The 24,943-nt window shown below is 44.1% G+C and overlaps 1 protein-coding gene across 1 annotated transcript; it reads left to right on the plus strand.

The window, feature by feature from the left end:
* The first annotated feature begins 742 nt into the window (after positions 1 to 742).
* LOC106566310 (V-type proton ATPase subunit S1) lies at positions 743 to 21,788 on the plus strand. The gene is made up of 10 exons (XM_014134221.3): positions 743 to 1,086; positions 12,858 to 12,984; positions 13,153 to 13,421; positions 13,558 to 13,598; positions 13,881 to 13,966; positions 17,704 to 17,871; positions 18,589 to 18,746; positions 18,938 to 18,988; positions 19,141 to 19,378; positions 20,107 to 21,788. Exons 1-10 carry the CDS (start codon positions 962 to 964, stop codon positions 20,314 to 20,316), a joined length of 1,473 nt encoding a protein of 490 aa, XP_013989696.1. The 5' UTR covers positions 743 to 961; the 3' UTR covers positions 20,317 to 21,788.
* Positions 21,789 to 24,943: the final 3,155 nt, after the last annotated feature.

Below are 24,943 nucleotides of genomic sequence, written 5' to 3' on the forward strand. Positions count from 1 at the left end.
TTACCAGTTGTCTCACCAATAGGATATTATTTACCAGTTGGCTCACCAATAGGATATTATTTACCAGTTGGCTCACCAATAGGATATTATTTACCAGTTGGCTCACCAATAGGATATTATTTACCAGTTGGCTAACCAATAGGATATTATTTACCAGTTGGCTCACCAATAGGATATTATTTCGGAACCAATATTCTAAAAACAAAGAAGTAGTTTTATACAATATATCCCGATTAGTCCATATATAATATCTGTGTGGAGAAAAATGATGTTTATAAATGAAGGACCATGGCAAGAAAACCTCCTGATGAAAAGCAGAAAGTTTCACTGGAACTTTGTCAATATTATTGTAATTGCAAACCAACATGAAGTTAAGGCCACCAAAAGTAGAGAAGACATGATGAGGAATAAAATTCCACATAGAAGTGGGTCTTCTTAGGAATTGTTTTATCCAATTGATCTTAAAAGTACTAAGGTAGTAAAGTCCAGAAAATTCAGCCCACCATACTCATAAGTGTTCATTACAACAGTTTTCCTAATATAATGGGTCACGGTTTCTTCACAGAAAGTTGAAAAGCATCTGGTCTATCTCCTTGCTTATTTTACCGTCAAGATATAAAGATAGAGGGGCAAATGTTCGCCTAGAGATACCTCCAGCCTGGGTTATTAGGACTCTTTTAAAGATAAGTCCCTCTGTAGCCGTTGATTTATCTTCTACGGGTTATTCTAATCAGCACGGCCGGTCCCACGGTGCGCAGGCTCGTCACTAGTTACCACAAACACAACGGCATACATCAACCCTGCCTATTTCTACAATGGGAATTTAACCCTAAATTGAGCCACACTGCTAGCCGTATACCTAATATTAACCTTACATTAAGACAAACAAGCAACAACATGTGATATAGTCCATGTTTACTTTGTGGCTGTGATAACTAGTGACAACCTGGACCATCTCAAGATGGCGGCTGGTCGGAGGATGAGGATGATATCGGCTCGGGGTTGTGTGTTTCTGGCCGTGTTGTGCACCTTCTCCGCCGGGACCTGCGACGAACAGGTGCCGCTGATGCTATGGACGAGTGAAGGGTAAGAGCCGTGTGTGTGGTTTTGGTCTGGGGATGCGTTTGTAACCGTGCAAGCTGGTTGACATTTTGTCATTCATATTCCTAGCGGGGATCTTGTCCTATTTGCTCGCTATCAAGCCACTTTATATTTTGGCAATTCATCTGTGAAGCCACTAGCCACTAAACCTTAGTGACTAAGGGAAATTAAAAATGTTACTCGACGTATCATTTTTTTTTAAAACACCCCCCAACACCAACATGAAAAATATTTTTCATGACCCTCTCCCCTCATAAAATGAACTAAATAAAATGATTGTTACCACAAATAACAACCCTGTGTTAAGGTCAGTCCTTCCGGATGGGTTTATGGTACTGTCGATGCCACACGGTGTTATGGGCCAGAAGGATGAGGACTCACCGACCACCACAAACCACGTCCCTGTCTGTCTCATTACACTACTGTCATAGCCGGCTGCAAACAATTATCAGCTAGGGCGAAATGAGATTTTTATGCTATATTTATAATTATGTTAAATATATGCACATTTTCCACCAATAGGTTTCTGTGCGGATGCGCCACACAACCAATAAGCAATGCGTACCCAACCTGGTCTCAGAACATTTTGTATGATTCTTTAGTTAAATCCGAGATGCTCCATGTTAGTATGATATTTTACGTTTCTTATGGTATTTATTAATTTGTGGATGCCCATCATCCATTTCGTATGATATGTTATGAATTCCAATTGGTTCTGGCTAACGTTAGCTAGGTGGCTAACATTATCTAGGTCAGTGGTTAAGGTTAGAAGTTAGGTTAAAGTTTTAGGGGAAGGGTTAGGTAACATGCTAAGTAGTTGCAAAGTAGCTAAAATGTAGTAAGTAGTTGAAAAGTTACTAATTAGCAAAAATGCTAAAGTTGTCCATGATGAGAATTGAACACAACCTTTGGGCAATGCAGGTGTAGAAGCACGGTGGCTAGGAAAAACTCCCTAGAAAGGCCAGAACCTAGAGAGGAACCAGGCTATGAGGGGTGGCCAGTCAATCATAGGACCCACTGAAGAGATGAGTCTTCAGTAAAGACTTAAAGGTTGAGACCGAGTCTGCATCTCTCACATGGGTAGGCAGACCATATCTGCATATTGCACCTTTTTTAAATACATTTTAAAAAGTTAAATGACAAATATTTAGGCTATATTGAAGCGTTAGGTTCAAGGCCGAGGAATAGCCACTCGGATTCAAAAGGAGGAAGAAGACACGTTAGGAGCAATGTCCTCCAGCGCCTTCAGAAATTATTCACACCCCTTTACTTTTTCCAGATTTTGTTGTGTTACAGCCTGAATGTATTCAATTGTGATTTTGTGTCACTGGCTTACACACAATACTCTGTGTGCAATAATGGAGTTTAACATGTTTGTTTATGACTACCTCATCTCTGTACCCCAGGCATACAATTATCTGGAAGATCTCTGTCAAGCAGTGCATTTTTTACCAGAGGGGCAACTATTGGTAAATAAAAAGTTGTGAAGTTACTAATTACACTTTGGATGGTGAATCAATAAACACAGTCACTACAAAGATACAGGTGTCCTTCCCAACTCAGTTGCCGGAGAGGAAGAAAATGAGGCCAGGGGTGACTTTGGAACAGTTACAGAGTTTAATAGCTGTAATAGGAGAACTGAGGATGGATCAACAACATTGTAGTTACTCCACAATACTAACCTAAATGACAGATTGAAAAGAGGGAAGGCCTGTACAGAATACAAATGTTCCAAAACATGCGTCATATTTGCAAGAAGGCACTAAAGTAAAACTGCCAAAAATGTGGCAAAGAAATGAAGTTGTATGTTCTGAATACAAAGCATTATGTTTGGGGTAAACACAACACTTCACTGAATACCACTCTTCCAGTGTTACCGTCATGAAAAATGTGACGGTGGACATTTAATTGGCAACATTTTAATTTGCTAGACATTTGAGAAATTTATTGGACCCATGTGCATTGGGTGCATAACCTTTATTAGAGCGTCCACCCACATTTCTCAGAATGACTGGAATCAAATTCTCTGATCCACCTCTACGCTGACGACACCTTTCTGTATACTTCTGTCCCTTCTTTGGACACTGTGTTAACTAACCTCCAGACAAGCTTCAATGCCATACAACTCTCCTTCCATGGCCTACAACTGCTCTTAAATGCTAGTAAAACTAAATGCATGCTCTTCAACCGATCACTACCCGTACCTGCTCGCCCGTCCAGCTTCACTACTCTGGACGGTTCTGACTTAGAATATGTGGACAACTACAAATACCTAGGTGTCTGGTTAGACTGTAAACTGTCCTTCCAGACTCACATCAAACATCTCCAATCCAAAATTAAATCTAGAATCGGCTTCCAATATCGCAACAAAGCATCCTTCACTCATGCTGCCAAACATACCCTCGTAAAACTGACCATCCTACCGATCCTTGACTTCGGTGATGTCATCTATAAAATAGCCTCCAATACCCTACTCAATAAATTGGATGCAGTCTATCACAGTGCCATCCGTTTTGTCACCAAAGCCCCATATACTACCCACCATTGCGATCTGTATGCTCTCGTTGGCTGGCCCTCACTTCATACTCGTCGCCAAACCCACTGGCTACAGGTTATCTACAAGACCCTGCTAGGTAAAGTCCCCCCTTATATCAGCTCACTGGTCACCATAGCAGCACCCACTCGTAGCACGCGCTCCAGCAGGTATATCTCACTGGTCACCCCCAAAGCCAATTCTTCCTTTGGTTGTCTTTCCTTCCAGTTCTCTGCTGCCAAATATAGCAGCAGGAGAAAGCTGGGATCCTCTTTTAAATAGTGGCCAGTCAAAACTCTGATTTCACACAGCATTACGCAATGACTGGGCTTATAAGAACACATGTTTCTGTAGGCTATGGGCTCTCTAACCCTGTTCCAGGGGTCTTGTTTCTGTAGGCTATGGGCTCTCCAACCCTGTTCCAGGGGTCTTGTTTCTGTAGGCTATGGGCTCTCCAACCCTGTTCCAGGGGTCTTGTTTCTGTAGGCTATGGGCTCTCCAACCCTCTTCCAGGGGTCTTGTTTCTGTAGGCTATGGGCTCTCCAACCCTGTTCCAGGGGTCTTGTTTCTGTAGGCTATGGGCTCTCCAACCCTGTTCCAGGGGTCTTGTTTCTGTAGGCTATGGGCTCTCCAACCCTGTTCCAGGGGTCTTGTTTCTGTAGGCTACGGGCTTTCCAACCCTGTTCCAGGGGTCTTGTTTCTGTAGGCTACGGGCTCTCCAACCCTGTTCCAGGGGTCTTGTTTCTGTAGGCTATGGGCTCGCCAACCCTGTTCCAGGGGTCTTGTTTCTGTAGACTACGGGCTCTCCAACCCTGTTCCAGGGGTCTTGGGCCTATAGACTATGTTTGGAGTTATTTGGGCACTTTAGTTGTGATATAAACCTTAACAAAACATATAGTCCTACATAATGCATGATTTGAAAAGTAGAGAAAAAAAGCCATGCTTCATTCACATAATATCCATTCAGACTATTCTCAATTTAATCTTGTATGTATGTATGCATGTATGTATGTATGTATGTATGTGTAGACAAGATTAAATGTATGTATGTTTCATCTTGTCTGTTGTCTGTCTGTTATATAACATACGGACAATATTAAATTGAGAATAGTCTGAATGGATATTATGTGAATGAAGCATGGCTGTTGTAGTATGTATGTATGTATGTATGTATGTATGTATGTATGTATGTATGTATGTATGTATGTATGTTAAAAAGAGGAGGATCCCATCAGCTTTCTACAGGCTAGGCCTGAGGAGGATCCCATCAGCGTTCTATAGGCTAGGCCTGAGGAGGATCCCATCAGCGTTCTATAGGCTAGGCCTGAGGAGGATCCCATCAGCTTTCTATAGGCTAGGCCTGAGGAGGATCCCATCAGCGTTCTATAGGCTAGGCCTGAGGAGGATCCCATCAGCTTTCTATAGGCTAGGCCTGAGGAGGATCCCATCAGCTTTCTATAGGCTAGGCCAACTATATCTATTTCTCAACATTCCTAATATTAAGCACATTGCTTCACTTTACAACAGGAGTAGCCTAGCTGGCAAGCATGAAAATTAACCGCGGGAATAGCGCCCTTCATTTGCTATTAAAGTGCATACCGATGACATCTGTTCTGACCCGTTCTGACAGGTGCATGATAACGGCCCATTCTAAATCAAAACTAATTTAGTTTGTAAACATATACATACACACAAACTAAATTAGTTTTGATTTAGAATGGGCCGTTATCATGCACCTGTCAGAACGGGTCAGAACAGACGCTAGCGTCCCATCTCGACAACTTCCGGTGAAATTGCAGAGCTTCAAATTAAATTACTGTAAATATTTAGCTTTCATGAAATCACAAGTGCAATACATCAAAATAAAGCTTAACTTCTTGTTCATCCAGCTGCCGTGTCAGATTTCAAAAAGGCTTTACAGCGAAAGCAAACCATGCGATTATCTGAGGACAGCGCTAAGCACAAAAAACATTACAAACAGTTAGCAGCCAAGTAGATTAGTCACGAAAGTCAGAAATGGCAATAAAATTAATCACTTACCTTTGATCTTCGTATGGTTGCACTCACAAGACTCCTAGTTATACAATAAATGTTCATTTTGTTTGATAAAGTCCCTCTTTATATCCAAAAACCTCAGTTTTGTTGGCGCGTTTTGTTTAGTAATCCAATGGCTCAAAGGCAGGCACAACGGGCAGACAAATTCTAAATAGTATGTGTAAAGTTCGTAGAAACATGTCAAACGACGTTTATAATCAATCCTCAGGTTGTTTTTAGCCTAAATAATCAATAATATTTCAACCGGACAATAGCGTCGTCAATATAAAAGAAAAACAAAAAAGGTGCGCTCTCGGTCAAGCGCAGTAACCAGCTCTGGGGACATCCCACTATCAACTCACTCAATGTGGTCATTCTTCCTCATTTTTCAGAATAAAAGCCTGAAACAATGTCTGAAGACTGTTCACAACTAGTGGAAGCCATAGGGAACGGAATCTGGGTCCTATCCCTTTAAATGGTGGATAGGCTTTCATTGGAAAAACAGCCATTTCAAAATAATGGCACTTCCTGGATGGATTTTCCTCAGGTTTTCACCTGCCATATCAGTTCTGTTATACTCGGACATTATTTTAACAGTTTTGGAAACTTTAGTGTTTTCTATCCAAATCTACCAATTATATGCATATCCTAGCTTCTGGGCCTGAGTGGCAGGCAGTTTACTTTGGGCACATGTTTCATCCAAAATTCTGAATGCTGCCCCCATCCTAAAAAAGTTAATGCATTTGAGCCAATCAGTTGTGTTGTGACAAGGTAGGGGTGGTATATGTAATGCAGTCGCAAAAACCATCAAGCGCTATGATGAAACTGGCTCTCAAGCGGACCGCCACAGGAAAGGAAGACCCAGAGTTACCTTTGCTGCAGAGGATAAGTTCGTTAGTTACCAGCCTCAGAAATGGCAGCCCAAATAAATGCTTCACAGAGTTCAAGTAACAGACACATCTTAACATCAACTGTTCAGAGGAGACTGCGTGAATCAGGCATTCATGGTTGAATTGCTGCAAAGAAACCGCAACTAAAGGACACTAATAATAATAAGAGAATTGCTTGGGCCAAGAAACACGAGTAATGGACATTAGACTGTCTGATGGTCTGATGAGTCTATATTTGAGATTTTTAGTTCCAACTGCCGTATCTTTGTGAGACGCAGAGTAGGTGAACTGATTATCTCCGCATGTGTGGTTCCCAACGTGAAGCATGGAGGTGTGGGGGTGCTTTGCTGGTGACACTGTCTGTGATTTTAGATTTCAAGGCACACTTAACCAGCATGGCTACCACAGCATTCTGCAGCGATACGTCATCCCATCTAGTTTGTGCTATCATTTGTTTTTCAACAGAACAATGACCCAACACGCCTCCAGGCTGTGTAAGGGCTATTTGACCAAGAAGGAGAGTGATGGAGTGCTGTATCAGGTGACCTGGCCTCCACAATCACCAGACCTCAACCCAATTGAGATGGTTTGGGCTGAGTTGGACCGCAGAGTGAAGGAAAAGCAGCCAACAAGTGCTCAGCATATGTGGGAACTCCTTCAAGACTGTTGGAAAAGCATTCCAGGTGAAGCTGGTTGAGAGAATGCCAAGAGTGTGCAAAGCAGTCAAGGCAAAGGGTGGCTATTTGAAGAATCTAAAATCTCTAATATATTTTGACTTGTTTAACACTTTATTTTGGTTACTACATGATTCCATATGTGTTATTTCATAGTTTTGATGTCTTCACTATTATTCTACAATGTAGAAAATAGTTCAAATAAAGAAAACCCCATTGAATTTGTAGGTGTGTCCAAACTTTTGACTGGTACTGTAAATCGACTTAAATCTATGGCTTGAAAATGGCTGTCTATCAATGATCAACAACTAACTTGACAGAGCTTGAAGAATTAAAAAAAATTGTGTGCAAATATTGTACAATCCAGGTGTACAAAGCTCTTAGAAACGCACCCAGAAAGACTCACAGCTGTAATAGCTGCCAAAGGTGTTTCTAACATCATTACTCGGCGGTGTGAATACTTATGTGAATGAGCTATTACTGAATTTCATTTTCAATACATTTGCAAACCATTTCTAAACATGTTTTCACTTTGTCATTATGGGGTATTGTGTGTAGATGGGTAAGAAAAAATATATATTTAATACATTTTTATTTCAGGCTGTATCACAACAAAATGTGGAATAATTCAAGGGGTATGTATACTTTCTGAAGGCACTGTACATAGTTTTACCTGCGTTCAATACTAATTTCAGGTCAAAGTTTTTCTCTAATACAATGAAGGCAGAATGTAGTTCAGATAGAGTCTGGTTAACCATGGGTCTAATAGCAGACACAACAGTGTCGTCAACATACAAGTGCAGGTTACAGTTGTTTGCTGACATATTCTCAATATTATTAATGTAAACAGTAAAAAGTACAGGACTCAGAATTTATCCGTGTGTTATGTACAGACAACCGGTTTTAACACCATCAGTAGATACACATTGAGTTTTATGTCAAGTCATTTTTTAAACCAGTTACATGCAGCCTGGCCAATTGATCAACAGTATCGAAAGCCTTTGACAGGTCAGTGAAAGAGGGCAGCACAATGTTACCTTTTATCCGTACAGTTAACCACATTTTATAACTAGGGATGGATCAAGCATATCAGCCCCAGTGGATTTTTTTAAACCTAAGTCTTGTACAAGTCGTCTGGAACATCACAGGTAGTAAATTGTTGAAATGAAAACAAAGATTCACTAGAAGTTGACGGGGTAACCGTCGAGTCAGCTAGAGGCTGGGAGAGGAAAGAGCATAAATTAAACCATTGTTCTGTCATAAAAAGGCTGCTGAGGTAAAATTATGATTTAAAAGCATCACTTATCCCATTCTTCTCAGTTATGTCGGAGTCAGGGAAGAATAGGAATTTGTACGCTTCAGTGCATTAGTTTTTTACAAAATCTCCATTCATCTTTCCCTCGATCCTGACTAGTCTCCCAGTCCCTGTAAAACATATCTCCACAGCATGATGCTGCTGCCACCACCATGCTTCACCATAGTGATGTTGCCAGGTTTCTTCCAGTCGTGACTCTTGGCATTCAGGCCGAAGAGTTCAATCTTTGTTTCATCAGACCAGAGAATCTTGTTTCTCATGGTCTGAAAGTCTAAGTGCCTTTTTGTTGTTGTTGGTCTGATGAAACCAAGATTGAACTCTTGCACCTTATCTAACTCTGTCGTGAGTCCCATACACTGAAAAAAGAAAAACAGGGTCGCAGGTCGCCTAGCAGCTAAGAACATTGAGCCAGTGAACCAAAGATTGTTGGATCGAATCACTGAACCAACTAGGTGAAAAATGTGTTGATGTGCCCTTGAGCAAGGCACTTAACCCTAATTGCTCTTGTAAGTCACTCTGGATAAGAGCGTCTGCTAAATGACTACAATTCAAAGAAAAAAACAAAAGGCTAAATTCAGAATCAGGGGAGGATGGAGAATAATGGGGCTGCAGAGTATCCTAGTGGTTAGAGCGTTGGACTAGTAACCGTAAGGTTGCAAGTTCGAATCCCCGAGCTGACAAGGTACAAATCTGTCGTTCTGCCCCTGAACAAGGCAGTTAACCCACTGTTCCTAGGCCGTCATTGAAAATAAGAATTTGTTCTTAACTGACTTGCCTAGTTAAATAAAGGTAAAATACAAAAATCAGCATCTTTATTTGTGATTTAAATTGTTTTTTATTTGAAATGTGTTGATTGTTCTCCATCCACCCCTGATACCATTTCCATTGACGAGAGGACCGAATGGCGCTGAAGGAGATGGCTGCCGTTTTACGATCCCGTGTTTTTTTTGCGTTATTTGTAACTTATTATGTTTCTGCCACCGTGTCTTATGACCGAAAAGAGCTTCTAGATATCAGGACAGCGATTACTCACCCCGTACTGGAGTACTGTTTCTTTAACGAGTCGGATGGGAAGGATTTATTTCAGATACCCGACAAGGCCCTCATCCCTGTCATTCGCAGGAGAAAGAGACGGAGGTATTGGGGATGAAGGTCCTTGTAAGGATCCGACGCTGAGAGGATAATCTATTAGCCAGCCAATCAATCGATAATAAAATAGAACAGCTACCATCACGTATATCCAACGGGACATTAAAAACTGTAATATCTTATGTTTCACCGAGTCGTGGTTGAACGACGACATGAATAACATACAGCTGGTGGGTTATACACTCTATCGGCAGGATAGAACAGCAGCCTCTGGTAAGACAAGGGGTGGTGGTCTATGTATATTTGTAAACAACAGCTGGTGCACAAAATCTAAGGAAGTCTCAAGGTTTTGCTCGCCTGAGGTAGAGTATCTCATGATAAGCTGCAGACCACACACTATTTATCAAGAGTTTTCATCAGTATTTTGTTGCTGTCTAAATACCACCACAAACCAATGCTGGCACTAAGATTGCGCTCAATGAGCTGTATAAGGCCATAAGCAAACAGGAAACCGCTCATCCTGAGACGGGGCTCCTAGTGCGGACTTTAATGCAGGAAAACTCATCCGTTTTACCTCATTTCTACCAGCATGTTTTATGTGCAACCAGAGGGGAAAAAATCTCTAGATCACCTTTACGCCACAACCAGGAACACGAACAAAGCTTTCCCTCGCGCTCCGTTTGGCAAATCTCACCATAACTCCAGCCTCCTGATTCCTGCTATCAAGCAAAAACTAAAGCAGGAAGCACCAGTGACTCTGTCAATAAGAAAGTGAAGCAGATGCTAAGCTACAGGACTATTTTGCTAGCACAGACTGGAATATGTTCCGGGATTCTTCCGATGGCATTGAGGAGTACACCACATCAGTCACTGGCTTCTTCATCAATAAGTGCATCGATGACGTCGTCCCCACAGTGACTGTACGTACATACCCCAACCAGAAGCCATGGCTTACAGGCACATCCGCACTGAGCTAAAGGATAAAGCTGACGCTTTCAGGGAGCAGGACTCTAACCCGTAAGCTTGCAAGAAATCCCGCTATGCCCTCTGACAAACCATCAAACAGGCAAAGCATTAATACAGGACTAAGATTGAATCGTACAACACCGGCTCCGACGCTCGTCGGATGTGGCAGGGCTTGTAAACTATTACAGGCTACAAAGGGAAGCACAGCCGCGAGCTGCCCAGTGACGAGCCTACCAGACGAGCTAAATTACTTCTATGCTCACTTCGAGGCAAGTAACACTGAAGCATGCATGAGAGCATCAGCTGTTCCGGACGACTGTGTGATCACGCTCTCCGTAGCCGATGTGAGTAAGACCTTTAAAAAGGTCAACATTTACAAGGCAGCAGGGCCAGACGGATTACCAGGACGTGTACTCCGAGCATGCGCTGACCAACTGGCAAGTATCTTCATTTACATTTTCAATCTGTCCCTGACTGAGTCTGTAATACCTACATGTTTCAAGCAGACCATCATTTGTATTTGTATTTATTATGGTTCTCCATTAGCCAAGGAAGCAGCTACTCTTCCTGGGTTCCAGCAAAATTAAGGCAGTTTATACAATTTGAAAAACATTACAATACATTCACAGACTGTGTGCCATCAGGCCCCTACTCCACCACTACCAGATATATACAGTACAAAATCCATGTGTACGTGTGTTTATGCATGCGTCTGTGCCCATGTTTGTGTTGCTTCACAGTCCCCGCTGTTCCATAAGGTGTATTTTTACCTGTTTTTAAAATCTGATTCTACTGCTGCATCAGTTACCTGATGTGGAATAGAGTTCCATGTAGTCATGGCTCTATGTAGTACTGTGCGCCTCCCATAGTCTGTTCTGGACTTGGACTGTGAAGAGACCTCTGGTGGCATGTCTTGTGGGGTATACATGGATGTCTGAGCTGTGTGCCAGTAGTTTAGCCAGCTCGGTGCATTCAACATATCAATACCTCTCATAAATACAAGCAGTGATGAAGTCAATCTCTCCTCCACTTTCAGCCAGGAGAGATTGACATGTATATTATTAATATTAGCTCTCTGTGTACATCCAAGGGCCAGCCGTGCTGCCCTGTTCTGATCCAATTACAATGTTCCTAAGTCCTTTTTTGTGGCACCTGACCACACGACTGAACAGTAGTCCAGATGCGACAAAACTAGGGCCTTTAGGACCTGCCTTGTTGACAGTGCTTTCAAGAAGGTAGAGCAGCGCTTTATTATGGACACACTTCTCAATTTCCACATTAATTATTACAAGATTAGGTTTAGGGTTTAGTGAATAATTTGTCCCAAATACAATGCTTTAAGTTTTAGAAATATTAAGGACTAACTTATTCCTTGCCACCCACTCTGAAACTAACTGCATCTCTTTGTTAAGTGTTGCAGTCATTTGTGATGTAAGTGATGTGCTTGTTGAATGTCCTTCTCTATAAGCATGTTGAAAGTTTGTCAATTCGTTTTTTCTGTAAAATAGCATTGTATCTGGTGAAACACAATTTTTTTCCAAAAGTTTACTAAGGGTTGGTAACAGGCTGATTGGTCGGCTATTTGAGCCAGTAAAGGGGGCTTCGGTAGCAGAATGACTTTTGGTTCCCTCCAGTCCTGGTGGCACACACTTTCTAGTAGGCTTAAACTGAAGATGTGGCAATATCGTAATTGTTTTATTTTTTTACTTAACACTTTTTCTTAACTTCTTAGAGCATTGTTGGTTAAGGGCTTGTAAGTAAGTATTTCACTGTAAGGTCTACACCTGTTGTATTCGGTGCATGTGACAAATAACATTTTTATGTGAATATGAAACAAATTTTACCTCCGTACCAACCGTATCCCTACCAGCTCTCTAAAAAGTAATATCAACAATACTTTCCTGTGGATTTTGTGTTTAAAGTTTAGATTAGCTGAAGGACAAACCACACAGACAACTGGTAGAATATGTTTAAATGTAATTGTTTTTCAACATTCTGGATTGTACGGAACATTTGCGTGAGTTTCAGGCTGTATATACCAGTAAATGGTGTATTACAGCCTGATGAATCAGACTAACCCTGACTACAGCCTGATGAATCAGACTAACCCTGACTACAGCCTGATGAATCAGACTAACCCTGACTAACCCAAGGGCTACTTTTTACTTCGGAAATGTAACATTGGTTTGCTTGTCAGGCACGTCCTCTTAGTTTTTCCTGTTTCCTGTTTTACTGGCCCTCCTGAACGATGTCAGGTCTGGTCTGCCGTCTCAGGCTGTTCCTGCTGCTGGTCACATAGTGGGTATCAGTCAGTTGAGCTCATACCTAGAGACCGCCCTGGGGTCCGCCCCGCGCAATGTACTGCTCTTCCTGCAGGACAAGGTAATACACTCTCAAACCTACCTTTGTAACCCATATATTAGTTAGCCTATGTCTTTTACTGTTTGTGTGACTCTCTCTCTCTCTCTCTCTCTCTCGCTCTCCCCGTCTCTCGTCTCGCTCTCTCCCCCGTCTCTCATCTCACTCTCTCCCCCGCTCTCCCCCCCCCAGATGAGCATTGAGGACTTCACCATGTACGGAGGGGCGTTTGGCAACAAGCAGGACAGTGCCTTCCCTAACCTCGAGGATGCGCTCCTCTCCAGCCCTTCCCCATTGGTCCTGCCTGCCGTGGCCTGGCCAGCATCCAGTGCTGTGATCGGTCAGCTCCAGGACCAATTAGATACCTCTCCTCTCTACATGGAACCAGAGACACTCAGCCACCTACGACTCAACGCTTCTACCCCCGCCCTGCTGGTGTTCAGACTACCCTACAGCACCGGGTATACACACACCCACACACACACACACGATTCTGCTTATCTCACTGGTCTGTTTTTTTATGGGTGTGGTTTATACCGATGTGGGTGTGGTTTATACCGATGTGCGTGTGGTTTACCTGATTTTGGTTTGTAACAGGTCTGATCTGATGTCTGCTAAGGAGGTTCTCAATGAGAATGGTGAGTGGTCTACCGTTTTACCGGTCTACCGGCCTACTGTTTTACCGGCTTACTGTTTTACCGGTCTGTTTTACGTGTCTACTGGTTTACCGTTTTACCGGTCTGTTTTACCGGTTTACTGTTTTACCGGTCTATTGTTTTACGTGTCTACTGTTCTAGTAGTGTATTCTACTGTTCTACTGTACGGTGGCTCTGCTGGGACAAACATCACCTACCTTCACTGTGTTCCTTATTACAGTATGGTGCAGATTGCTGAAGACTAACTTGTTGAGTGTGTGTTAGATGAGGTGATTGGACAGGTGATGAGCATTATGAAGAGCCAGTCTGTCCCCTACACTGCCGTCTACACTGCAATGAGACCCTCACGGGTAAGTGTCTGTTTATCCATGTCTGTGTGTTTATGTTTGTCATATATATGGAAAGAGAGTTTACATTTATTAAACTTTCTAAATCTGTCTATGACGTACAGGACCAGTCAAAAGTTTGGACACACCTACTCATTCAAGGGTTTTTCTTTATTTTGACTATTTTCTACATTGTATAGTTTTGATGTCTTCACTATTATGAAATAACACATATGGAATCATGTAGTAACCAAAAAAGTATTAAACAAATGAAAATATATTTTCTATTTGAGATTCTTCAAAGTTGTCACCCTTTGCCTTGATGACAGCTTTGCACAGTCTTGGCATTCTCTCAACCAGCTTCATGAGGAATGTTTTTCCAACAGTCTTGAAGGAGTTCCCACATATGCTGAGCACTTGTTGGCTGCTTTTCCTTCACTCTGCGGTCCAACTCATCCCAAACCATCTCAATTGGGTTGAGGTCGGGTGATTGTGGAGGCCAGATCATCTGATGCAGCACTCCATCACTCTCATTGGTCAAATAGCCCTTACACAGCCTGGAGGTGTGTTGGGTCATTACCCTGTTGAAAAACAAATAATAGTCCCACTAAGACCAAACCAGATGGGATGGTGTATCGCTGTGGTAGCCATGCTGGTTAATTGTGCCTTGAATTCTAAATAAATCACAGACAGTTTCACCATCACACCACCACCTCCTCCATGCTTCACGGTGGGAACCACACATGCAGAGATCATCCGTTCACCTACTCTGCATCTCACAAAGACACGGTGGTTGGAACCAAAAATCTCAAATTTGGACTCAACAGACCAAAGGACAGATTTCCACCGGTCTAATGTCCATTGCTTGTGTTTCTTGGCCCAAGCAAGTCTTATTCTTATTGGTGTCCTTTAGTAGTTGTTTCTTTGCAGCAATTCGTCCATGACGGCCTGATTCACACAGTCTCCTCTGAACAGTTGATGTTGAGATGTGTCTGTTACTTGAACTCTGAAGGATTTATTTGGGCTGCAATTTCTGAGGCTGGTAACTCTGATGAACTTATCCCGTGCAGAGAATGCCAAGAGTGTGCAAGCTGTCAAGGCAAAGGGTGTCTACTTTGAAGAATCTTAAATGTAAAATATATTTTGATTTAACACTTTTTTTTTTGGTTACTACATGATTCCATATGTTATTTCATATTTATGTCTTCACTATTATTCTACAATGTAGAAAATAGTAAAAATAACAAAACCCTTGAATGAGTAGGTGTATCCAAACTTTTGACTGGTCCTGTATGTACGTCCTTGCAAATGGAACCGTCCATGCTATCCATCCAGAGCCCTCTCTCTCTGTCTCTATGGTGTGTTACCACCTCTGTCTGTCTCTATGGTGTGTTACCACCTCTCTCTCTCTGTCTCTATGGTGTGTTGTTACCACCTCTCTCTGTCTCTATGGTGTGTTGTTACCAACTCTCTCTGTCTCTATGGTGTGTTGTTACCACCTCTCTCTGTCTCTATGGTGTGTTACCACCTCTCTCTCTCTCTCTGTCTCTATGGTGTGTTACTTTTACATTTAAGTCATTTAGCAGACGCTCTTATCCAGAGCAACTTACAAATTGGTGCATTCACCTTATGATATCCAGTGGAACAACCACTTTACAATAGTGCATCTAAATCTTATAAGGGGGGGGGGGGTTAGAAGGATTACTTTATCCTATCCTAGGTATTCCTTAAAGAGGTGGGGTTTCAGGTGTCTCCGGAAGGTGGTGATTGACTCCGCTGTCCTGGCGTCGTGAGGGAGCTTGTTCCACCATTGGGGTGCCAGAGCAGCGAACAGTTTTGACTGGGCTGAGCGGGAACTGTGCTTCCTCAGAGGTAGGGGGGCCAGCAGGCCAGAGGTGGATGAACGCAGTGCCCTTGTTTGGGTGTAGGGCCTGATCAGAGCCTGAAGGTATGGAGGTGCCGTTCCCTTCACAGCTCCGTAGGCAATCACCATGGTCTTGTAGCGGATGCGAGCTTCAACTGGAAGCCAGTGGAGAGAGCGGAGGAGCGGGGTGACATGAGAGAACTTGGGAAGGTTGAACACTAGACGGGCTGCGGCGTTCTGGATGAGTTGTAGGGGTTTAATGGCACAGGCAGGGAGCCCAGCCAACAGCGAGTTGCAGTAATCCAGACGGGAGATGACAAGTGCCTGAATTAGGACCTGCGCCGCTTCCTGTGTGAGGCAGGGTCGTACTCTGCGAATGTTGTAGAGCATGAACCTACAGGATCGGGTCACCGCCTTGATGTTAGTGGAGAACGACAGGGTGTTGTCCAGGATCACGCCAAGGTTCATTCTGGGAGTGTTGTTACCACCTCTCTCTCTCTCTCTCTCTCTGTCTCTATGGTGTGTTGTTACCACCTCTCTCTCTCTCTCTCTCTCTCTCTCTCTGTCTCTGTCTCTGTCTCTGTCTCTGTCTCTCTCTCTCTCTCTGTCTCTATGGTGTGTTGTTACCACCTCTCTCTCTCTCTCTGTCTCTATGGTGTGTCGTTACCACCTCTCTCTCTCTCTCTCTGTCTCTATGGTGTGTTACCACCTCTCTCTCTCTCTCTCTCTCTCTCTCTCTCTCTGTCTCTATGGTGTGTTGTTACCACCTCTCTCTCTCTCTCTCTCTCTCTCTCTCTCTCTCTCTCTGTCTCTATGGTGTGTTGTTACCACCTCTCTCTCTCTCTCTCTGTCTCTATGGTGTGTTACCACCTCTCTCTCTCTCTCTCTATGGTGTGTTACCACCTCTCTCTCTCTCTGTCTCTATGGTGTGTTGTTACCACCTCTCTCTCTCTCTCTCTCTCTCTCTCTATGGTGTGTTGTTACCACCTCTCTCTCTCTCTCTCTCTGTCTCTATGGTGTGTTGTTACCACCTCTCTCTCTCTCTCTCTCTCTCTCTCTCTGTCTCTATGGTGTGTTACCACCTCTCTCTCTCTCTCTCTCTCTCTGTCTCTATGGTGTGTTGTTACCACCTCTCTCTCTCTCTCTCTCTCTCTGTCTCTATGGTGTGTTGTTACCACCTCTCTCTCTCTCTCTCTCTGTCTCTATGGTGTGTTGTTACCACCTCTCTCTCTCTCTCTGTCTCTATGGTGTGTTGTTACCACCTCTCTCTCTCTCTCTCTCTCTCTCTCTCTCTCTCTGTCTCTATGGTGTGTTGTTACCACCTCTCTGTCTCTCGCTGTCTCTCTCTCTCTGTCTCTCTGTCTCTACGGTGTGTTGTTACCACCTCTCTCTCTCTCTCTCTCTCTCTCTCTCTCTCTGTCTCTATGGTGTGTTGTTACCACCTCTCTCTCTGTCTCTCTCTCTCTCTCTCTCTCTCTCTCTCTCTGTCTCTATGGTGTGTTGTTACCACCTCTCTCTGTCTGTCTCTCTCTCTCTCTCTCTCTGTCTCTCTCTGTCTCTCTCTCTCTGTCTCTATGTTGTGTTGTTACCACCTCTCTCTCTCTATGGTGTGTTGTTACCACCTCTCTCTCTCTCTCTCTCTCTCTATGGTGTGTTGTTACCACCTCTCTCTCTTTCTGTCTCTATGGTGTGTTGTTACCACCTCTCTCTCTCTCTCTCTCTCTCTCTCTCTGTCTCTATGGTGTGTTGTTACCACCTCTCTCTCTCTCTCTGTCTCTATGGTGTGTCGTTACCACCTACCACCCCTCTCTCTCTCTGTCTCTATGGTGTGTTGTTACCACCTCTCTCTCTCTCTCTGTCTCTATGGTGTGTTGTTACCACCTCTCTGTCTCCCTAGGAGGTGTCATCATCTCTGTCTATGGATATGGAGGCTGGTGTGGGAGGAGGGCGCTCCCTATTGCAGTACGGAGACAGAAAGAGGGAGAGAGACAGACAGCGGGAGAGAGAAAGAGGAGAGAACCAAGTCAAGGAGAAGACAGGAGTCTACCCTCCAGTTGAGTTTAAGGTAAGATCTGTTTCTTTCTTTCTAACTTGTTAAAATGTGTTACAAACGGCCGCATTGGGCCTTTAATCTCAAAATCAAATCATTTCTGTGTAACAATTAAGTACCTTACTGTGATTTGTTTTCTATTAAAATGGTAAAAAAGAAACAAAAATGGCTCCTTAGCAAGAGGAATTGGCAGAAATCTCACCCTGTCTTTTCAAACACCTCTTTTCATACTGTGAATTATTACATTTTCACGTTATTATTCCCATCTTATAGTGTGGGAATGTACACTGGGTATACCGTACACTAGGAATATACACTGGGTAGACCGTACACTAGGAATGTACACTGGGTAGACCGTACACTAGGAATGTACACTGGGTGTACCGTACACTAGGAATATATACTGGGTATACCGTACACTAGGAATATACACTGGGTATACCGTACACTAGGAATATACACTGGGTATACCGTACATATACACTGGATATACCGTACACTAGGAATGTCTGTACTGCTGTCTGTCTGTACCGCTGTCTGTCTGTACCGCTGTCTGTCTGTACCGCTGTCTGTCTGTACCGCTGTCTGTCTGTACCGCTGTCTGTCTGTACCGCTGTCTGTCTGTACCGCTGTCTGTCTGTACTGCTGTCTGTCTGTACCGCTGTCTGTGGGTACTGCTGTCTGTACTGATTCTGCCTGATGTAGTATTTATTTCTGATCTTCTCTCTCCAGGAGGGCGGAGCCGGCTGCATCATGCTGTGGGCGGAGAACCTGACCGTGAGCGTGCTCCGTGGTGGTCGCTGGGAACGACATGACCTCACCGCTCTGACCTTTGGAGAGGGCGTGACCCCTAGGCTCCAGGGCTCCCTCTGCAACCAATCACACTCCAGGTTAGGGGTCAGCGGTTCTGGGTTTAGAGCTGGACAGGAAGTTGTGAACAGTCCTCTGACATCACATCCTGTCTAGATCTTTGTTAGAAGCTATGGAAACAGCAGCCTTGCTGAACTTGGAAATGATTGGAATGAATTATTATGTTGTCCATTTTTATTGAAATATTTTTCTTTCACCTTTTCTCTGTCAGTCTGGTTCTAAATTATGAGAATATCTTGGGACACCGCTCCTTCAAACTAGTGTGAGTTGACTGGACACACACACACACACACACACACACACACACACACACACACACACACACACACACACACACACACACACAGTTACAAACAAACACATACACAAACTCTTTTGGTCTGTCTGTCTGTCTGTCTGTCTGTCTGTCTCCAGGTTCGCCATGTCCCAGCGTCACTACAAGGTGTCAGCTCGCGGCTGGTTTACTCTAGACGCCGTGGAGATAGAATACGACGGTCAGAAAGCAACGTTTAACGGGAGCCGTAGCGTGTACGCACCGGCTGAGTACTCTTACCGCTGTCAGACGGTCACTAACTTCAGATACCCCGTCCTGGTACCGCGGACCTCCAAAGACCCTGCTAACCAGTGGAGGGTCTCGTTCACCGACTTCCAGGTAGGGGGCTGTGAACTGTATTTGTGTCAACAGTGTTTGTCTGTGAAACGAAAACAGAATACTAACTGCAAGTTGAAAAAACTCTCTCTCCCCTCTATCGATCTCTCTCCCTTCTCCACTCTCTCTCCCTTCTCCCCTCTCTCTCTCCCTTCTCCTCTCTCTCTCTCTCTCTCCCGTCTCCCTCTCTCTCCCGTCTCCCCCCCTCTGTCTCTCTTTCCCGTCTCCCCTCACTCTCTCTCCCCGTCTCCCCTCTCTCTCCCGTCTCCTCTCTCTCGCTCCCGTCTCCCCTCTCTCTCCCCTCTCGCTCTCTCTCTCCCGTCTCCCCCCCTCTGTCTCTCTTTCCTGTCTCCCCTCTTTCTCTCTCTCTCCCGTCTCCCCCCCTCTGTCTCTCTTTCCCATCTCCCGTCTCTCTCTCTCTCTCTCTCTCTCTCTCCCCGTCCCCCCCTCTCTCTCTCCCCGTCCCCCCCTCTCTCTCTCCCCGTCCCCCCCCCTCTCTCTCTCCCCGTCCCCCCCTCTCTCTCTCCCCGTCCCCCCCCCTCTCTCTCCCCGTCCCCCCCTCTCTCTCTCCCCGTCCCCCCCCCTCTCTCTCCCCGTCCCCCCCCTCTCTCTCCCCGTCCCCCCTCTCTCTCCCGTCTCTCCTCTCTCTCCCGTCTCTCCTCTCTCTCCCGTCTCTCCTCTCTCTCCCGTCTCCCCCCCCGTCTCTCTCCTCACTCTCTCTCTCCCCCTAGATCCAGGGTTTCAACGTGGCAGGGGGAGAGTTCTCCTATGCCAGTGACTGTGCAGGGTTCTTCAGTCCTGGCATCTGGATGGGACTGCTCACCAGTCTACTGATGCTCGTGGTCCTAACCTACGGCCTCCATATGATCATGCAGCTACACACCATGGACCGCTTTGATGACCCCAAGGGACCTGCTATCTCCGTACCACAGACTGACTAACGCACGCACACACACACACACACACACACACACACACACACACACACACACACACACATATATAGACACAGACACTTGTAGTGATTTCCATTTTACATTTCTCCTGTCATTCCTTTATTTACCAACAACCATACAAGAATGCTCAGCGAATAGGAAGGAAGGATCAGGAAAGAATGGATGGGGGAGGGAGGGAGGGGAATAAGGGAGGAATATTTATGGTAGAGAAGGGAGGAATCTGTTACTGAGGGGAATGAGGGATGAATATTTATGGTAGAGAAGGGAGGAATCTGTTACTGAGGGGAATGAGGGATGAATATTTATGGTAGAGAAGGGAGGAATCTGTTACTGAGGGGAATGAGGGATGAATATTTATGGTAGAGAAGGGAGGGGGAATAAGGGATGAATATTTATGGTAGAGAAGGGAGGAATCTGTTACTGAAGGGAAGGAGGGGAATAAGGGATGAATATTTATGGTAGAGAAGGGAGGGGGAATAAGGGATGAATATTTATGGTAGAGAAGGGAGGAATCTGTTACTGAAGGGAAGGAGGAGAATAAGGGGTGAATATTTATGGTAGAGAAGGGAGGGATCTGTTACTGAGGGGAATGAGGGATGAATATTTATGGTAGAGAAGGGAGGGGGAATAAGGGATGAATATTTATGGTAGAGAAGGGAGGAATCTGTTACTGAAGGGAAGGAGGGGAATAAGGGATGAATATTTATGGTAGAGAAGGGAGGGATCTGTTACTGAGGGGTCTGTCCGTCCATCATTCCTGTCTTTTGTCATTTTGGTGTGAAGGTTGATATTACATGGGCTGCTGTTTAGTGAATACAGCCCATGTTGTAAACACTGACTGACGTGGATTTAACAGGTGACATCAATAAGGGATCATAGCTTTCACCTGGATTCACCTGGTCAGTCAATGTCATGGAAAGAGTAGGTGTTCTTAATGTTTTGTACGCTCAGTATATATATATTGTGTTTGACCCTGTGATTTGTCTCTTTATCGTAGCCTAGGTTAGTAGCGTATAGGTTAACTAGGGCCACGTCTGAAATGGCACCCTATTCAGTATAGTGCCCTACTTTTGACCAGGGCCCATAGGGGAAGTGCACCATGTAGGGATTAGGGTGCCGTCTGAGATGTGGCCCAGTTTTCAGTAAGGCTGTTTAATGTGCAGTATGACAGGGCTCTAGGCTCCAACAGGGGACTAAGGGTTAACTATGAGAGAAGGTTGAGGCGTGGAGACGAACCAGACGGACTCGGAGGTTAGGGTTAGATGGCCTACCTTGTGTTTACTGATTTCAAGTTGTTCTGTCGTTTCTATGAGTTGTTGTTAGAGGAAGGCTTGTCTGGTCTTCCTGGACAGAGTCATGATGATATATTGTAATATTAGTAGTGTTTCTAGTCCTGTGTGACTGTCAGGGTGATGCTGTGATTAACCCCAATAAAGCCTTGAATGAACAATCGTCAATTAAGTCTCTGTGAACATTAGTATGTGTGAGAGAGAATACAGGACATGTCTGTCTGTGAGAGATAAACACTATGGTGTCTGTGAGAACAATACTGTGTCTGAGAGAACAATACTGTGTCTGTGAGAGATAACAATACTGTGTCTGTGAGAGAGAAACACTATGGTGTCTGTGAGAGAACAATACTGTGTGAGAGAGAAACTACTGTCTTTTTTTAAATTGTATTTTTTTCTATTTCAACTTTATTTAACCAGGTAGGCCAGTTGAGAACAAGTCCTTTATTTAACCAGGTAGACCAGTTGAGAACAAGTCCTTTATTTAACCAGGTTGGCTAGTTGAGAACAAGTCCTTTATTTAACCAGGTAGGCCAGTTAAGAACAAGTTCTCATTTACAACTGCGACCTGGCCAAGATAAAGCAAAGCAGTTCGACACATACAACAACAGAGTTTCACATGGAATAAACAAACGTGATAGATGTGCAGAAGATGAATGTGCAAGTAGAGATACTGGTGTGCAAAGGAGAAGAAGAAAAATAACTATGGGGATGAGGTAGTTGGATGGGCTATTTACAGATGGGTTATGCACAGGTGCAATGATCTGTGAGCTGCTCTGACAGCTGATGCTGTCAATGAAAGACACACATATCCTTTATTCTATGAGAGACAAACACTACTGTGTGAGACACACTACTGTGTCTGTGAGCAATAAACACTACTGTGTGTGTTGTGCATTTTATCTCTGAGTTGTAAAAGCAAGCAGAACAGAAACTAAATACTCTTTATTTGACTGATGTAGCTGGTAAGGTAACTGCTGTTTAACTTAACAGAAAAAAATGTTTTTTTCCCTAGTGCTGAGCAAGTGGAGAATGGCGAATAAGAGCACCTCCTACCAGCTGCCCACTGCACTGAGGCTAGGAAACAGTGTCACCACCTATAAATCTACAATAATCAGAAACTCGCCCAATCCTCCCCCGCTTCTCTTTCACCCAAATCCAGACACCTGATGTTCTGAAAGAGCTGCAAAATCTGGATCCCTACAAATCAACTGGGCTAGACAATCTGGACCCTTTCTTTCTAAAATGATCAGCCAAAATTGTTGCAACCCCTATTACTAGCCTATTCAACCTCTCTCTCGTATCGTCTGAGATCCGCAAAGATTGGAAAGCTGCCGCGGTCATCCCCCTCTTTCAAAGGGGGAGACACTCTAGACCCAAACTGTTACAGGCTATCGATTCTACCCTGCCTTTCTAAGGTCTTCGAAAGCCAAGTTAACAAACAGATTACCGACCATTTAGAATCCCACCGTACCTTCTCCGCTATGCAATCTGGTTTCAGAGCTGGTCACCTCAGCCACGCTCAAGGATCTAAACGATATCATAACCGCCATCGATAAAAGACAGTACTGTACAGCCGTCTTCATCGACCTGGCCAAGGCTTTCGACTCTGTCAATCACCGCATTTTTATCGGCAGACTCAATAACCTTGGCTTCTCAAATGACTGCCTCGCCTGGTTCACCAACTTCTCAGAGTTCAGTGTGTCAAATCGGAGGACCTGTTGTCCGGACCTCTGGCAGTCTCTATGGGGGTGCCACAGGGTTCAAATCTCGGGCCTTCTCTTTTCTCTGTATATATCAACGATGTTGCTCTTGCTGCTGGTGATTCTCTGATCCACCTCTATGCAGACGACACCATTCTGTATACATCTGGCCCTTCTTTGGACACTGTGTTAACAAACCTCCAAACAAGCTTCAATGCCAAACAACACTCCTTCCGTGGCCTCCAACTGCTCTTAAACGCTACTAAAACTAAATGCATGCTGTTCAACCGATCGCTGCCTGCACCCACCCGCCTGACTAGCATCACTACTCTGGACGGTTCTGACTTAGTGGACAACTATAAATACCTAGGTGTCTGGCTAGACTGTAAACTCTCCTTCCAGACTCACATTAAGCATCTCCAATCCAAAATGTAAATCTAGAATCGGCTTCCTATTTCGCAGCAAAGCATCCTTCACTCATGCTGCCAAACATACCCTCATAAAACTGACTATCCTACCGATCCTTGACTTCCGCGATGTCATTTACAAAATAGGCTCCAACACTCTACTCAGCAAATTGGATGTAGTCTATCACAGTGCCACCCGTTTTGTCACCAAAGCCCCTTATACTACCCACCACTGTGACCTGTATGCTCTCATTGGCTGGCCCATGCTACATATTCTTCGCCAAGCCCACTGGCTCCAGGTCATCTATAAGTCTTTGCTAGGTAAAGCCCAGCCTTATCTCAGCTCACTGGTCACCATAGTAACACCCACCCGTAGCACACGCTCCAGCAGGTATATTTCACGGGTCATCCCCAAAGCCAACACCTCCTTTGGCCGCCTTTCCTTCCAGTTCTCTGCTGCCAATGACTGGAACAAATTGCAAAAATCACTGAAGCTGGAGACTTATATCTCCCTATTGAACTTTAAGCACCAGCTGTCAGAGCAGTTCACAGATCACTGCACCTGTACACAGCCCATCTGTAAACAGCCCATCCAACAACCTCATCCCCATATTGTTATTTTTTTGTTGTTGCTCTTTTGCACCCCAGTATCTCTACTTGCACATCATCTGCACATCTATCACTCCAGTGTTAATGCTAAATTGTAATTATTTCGCCTCTATGGCCTATTTATTGCCTTACCTCCCTAATATTACATTTGCACACACTGTATATAGACCTTTTCTATTGTATTATTGACTGTATGTTTGTTTACTCCATGTGTAACTCTGTTGTTTGTGTCGCACTGCTTTGCTTTATCTTGGCCAGGTCGCAGTTGTAAATGAGAACTTGTTCTCAACTGGCCTACCTGGTTAAATAAAGGTGAAATACAAATAAAATAGTAGTGTAACTGACATGTAAATGTTCATCCCCTCTGGACTGAAGTTCTGTCTGAAGTGAATTAACTCGCTAGCCAGTTCAGCTCAAGCTATCTATCAGATAGCAGTATCTAAGCTGTTGTGTGTATGGACATGTTTTGTCGCCTTTGTTTTGTCCCATTTTAAACAGAAGTAAATTAACTTGGCTAATTATCACCAGTTGATGTACCATTAGAGCTAGCAAAAAGGTGGCTACCGTTTAGATTTTTATTTTTGCCCCATAGTCAGTATAGTAA

The sequence above is a fragment of the Salmo salar genome, chromosome 13, assembly GCF_965601325.2.
Source record: "Salmo salar chromosome 13, fSalSal1, whole genome shotgun sequence".
In the NCBI taxonomy this organism is placed as follows: domain Eukaryota; kingdom Metazoa; phylum Chordata; class Actinopteri; order Salmoniformes; family Salmonidae; genus Salmo; species Salmo salar.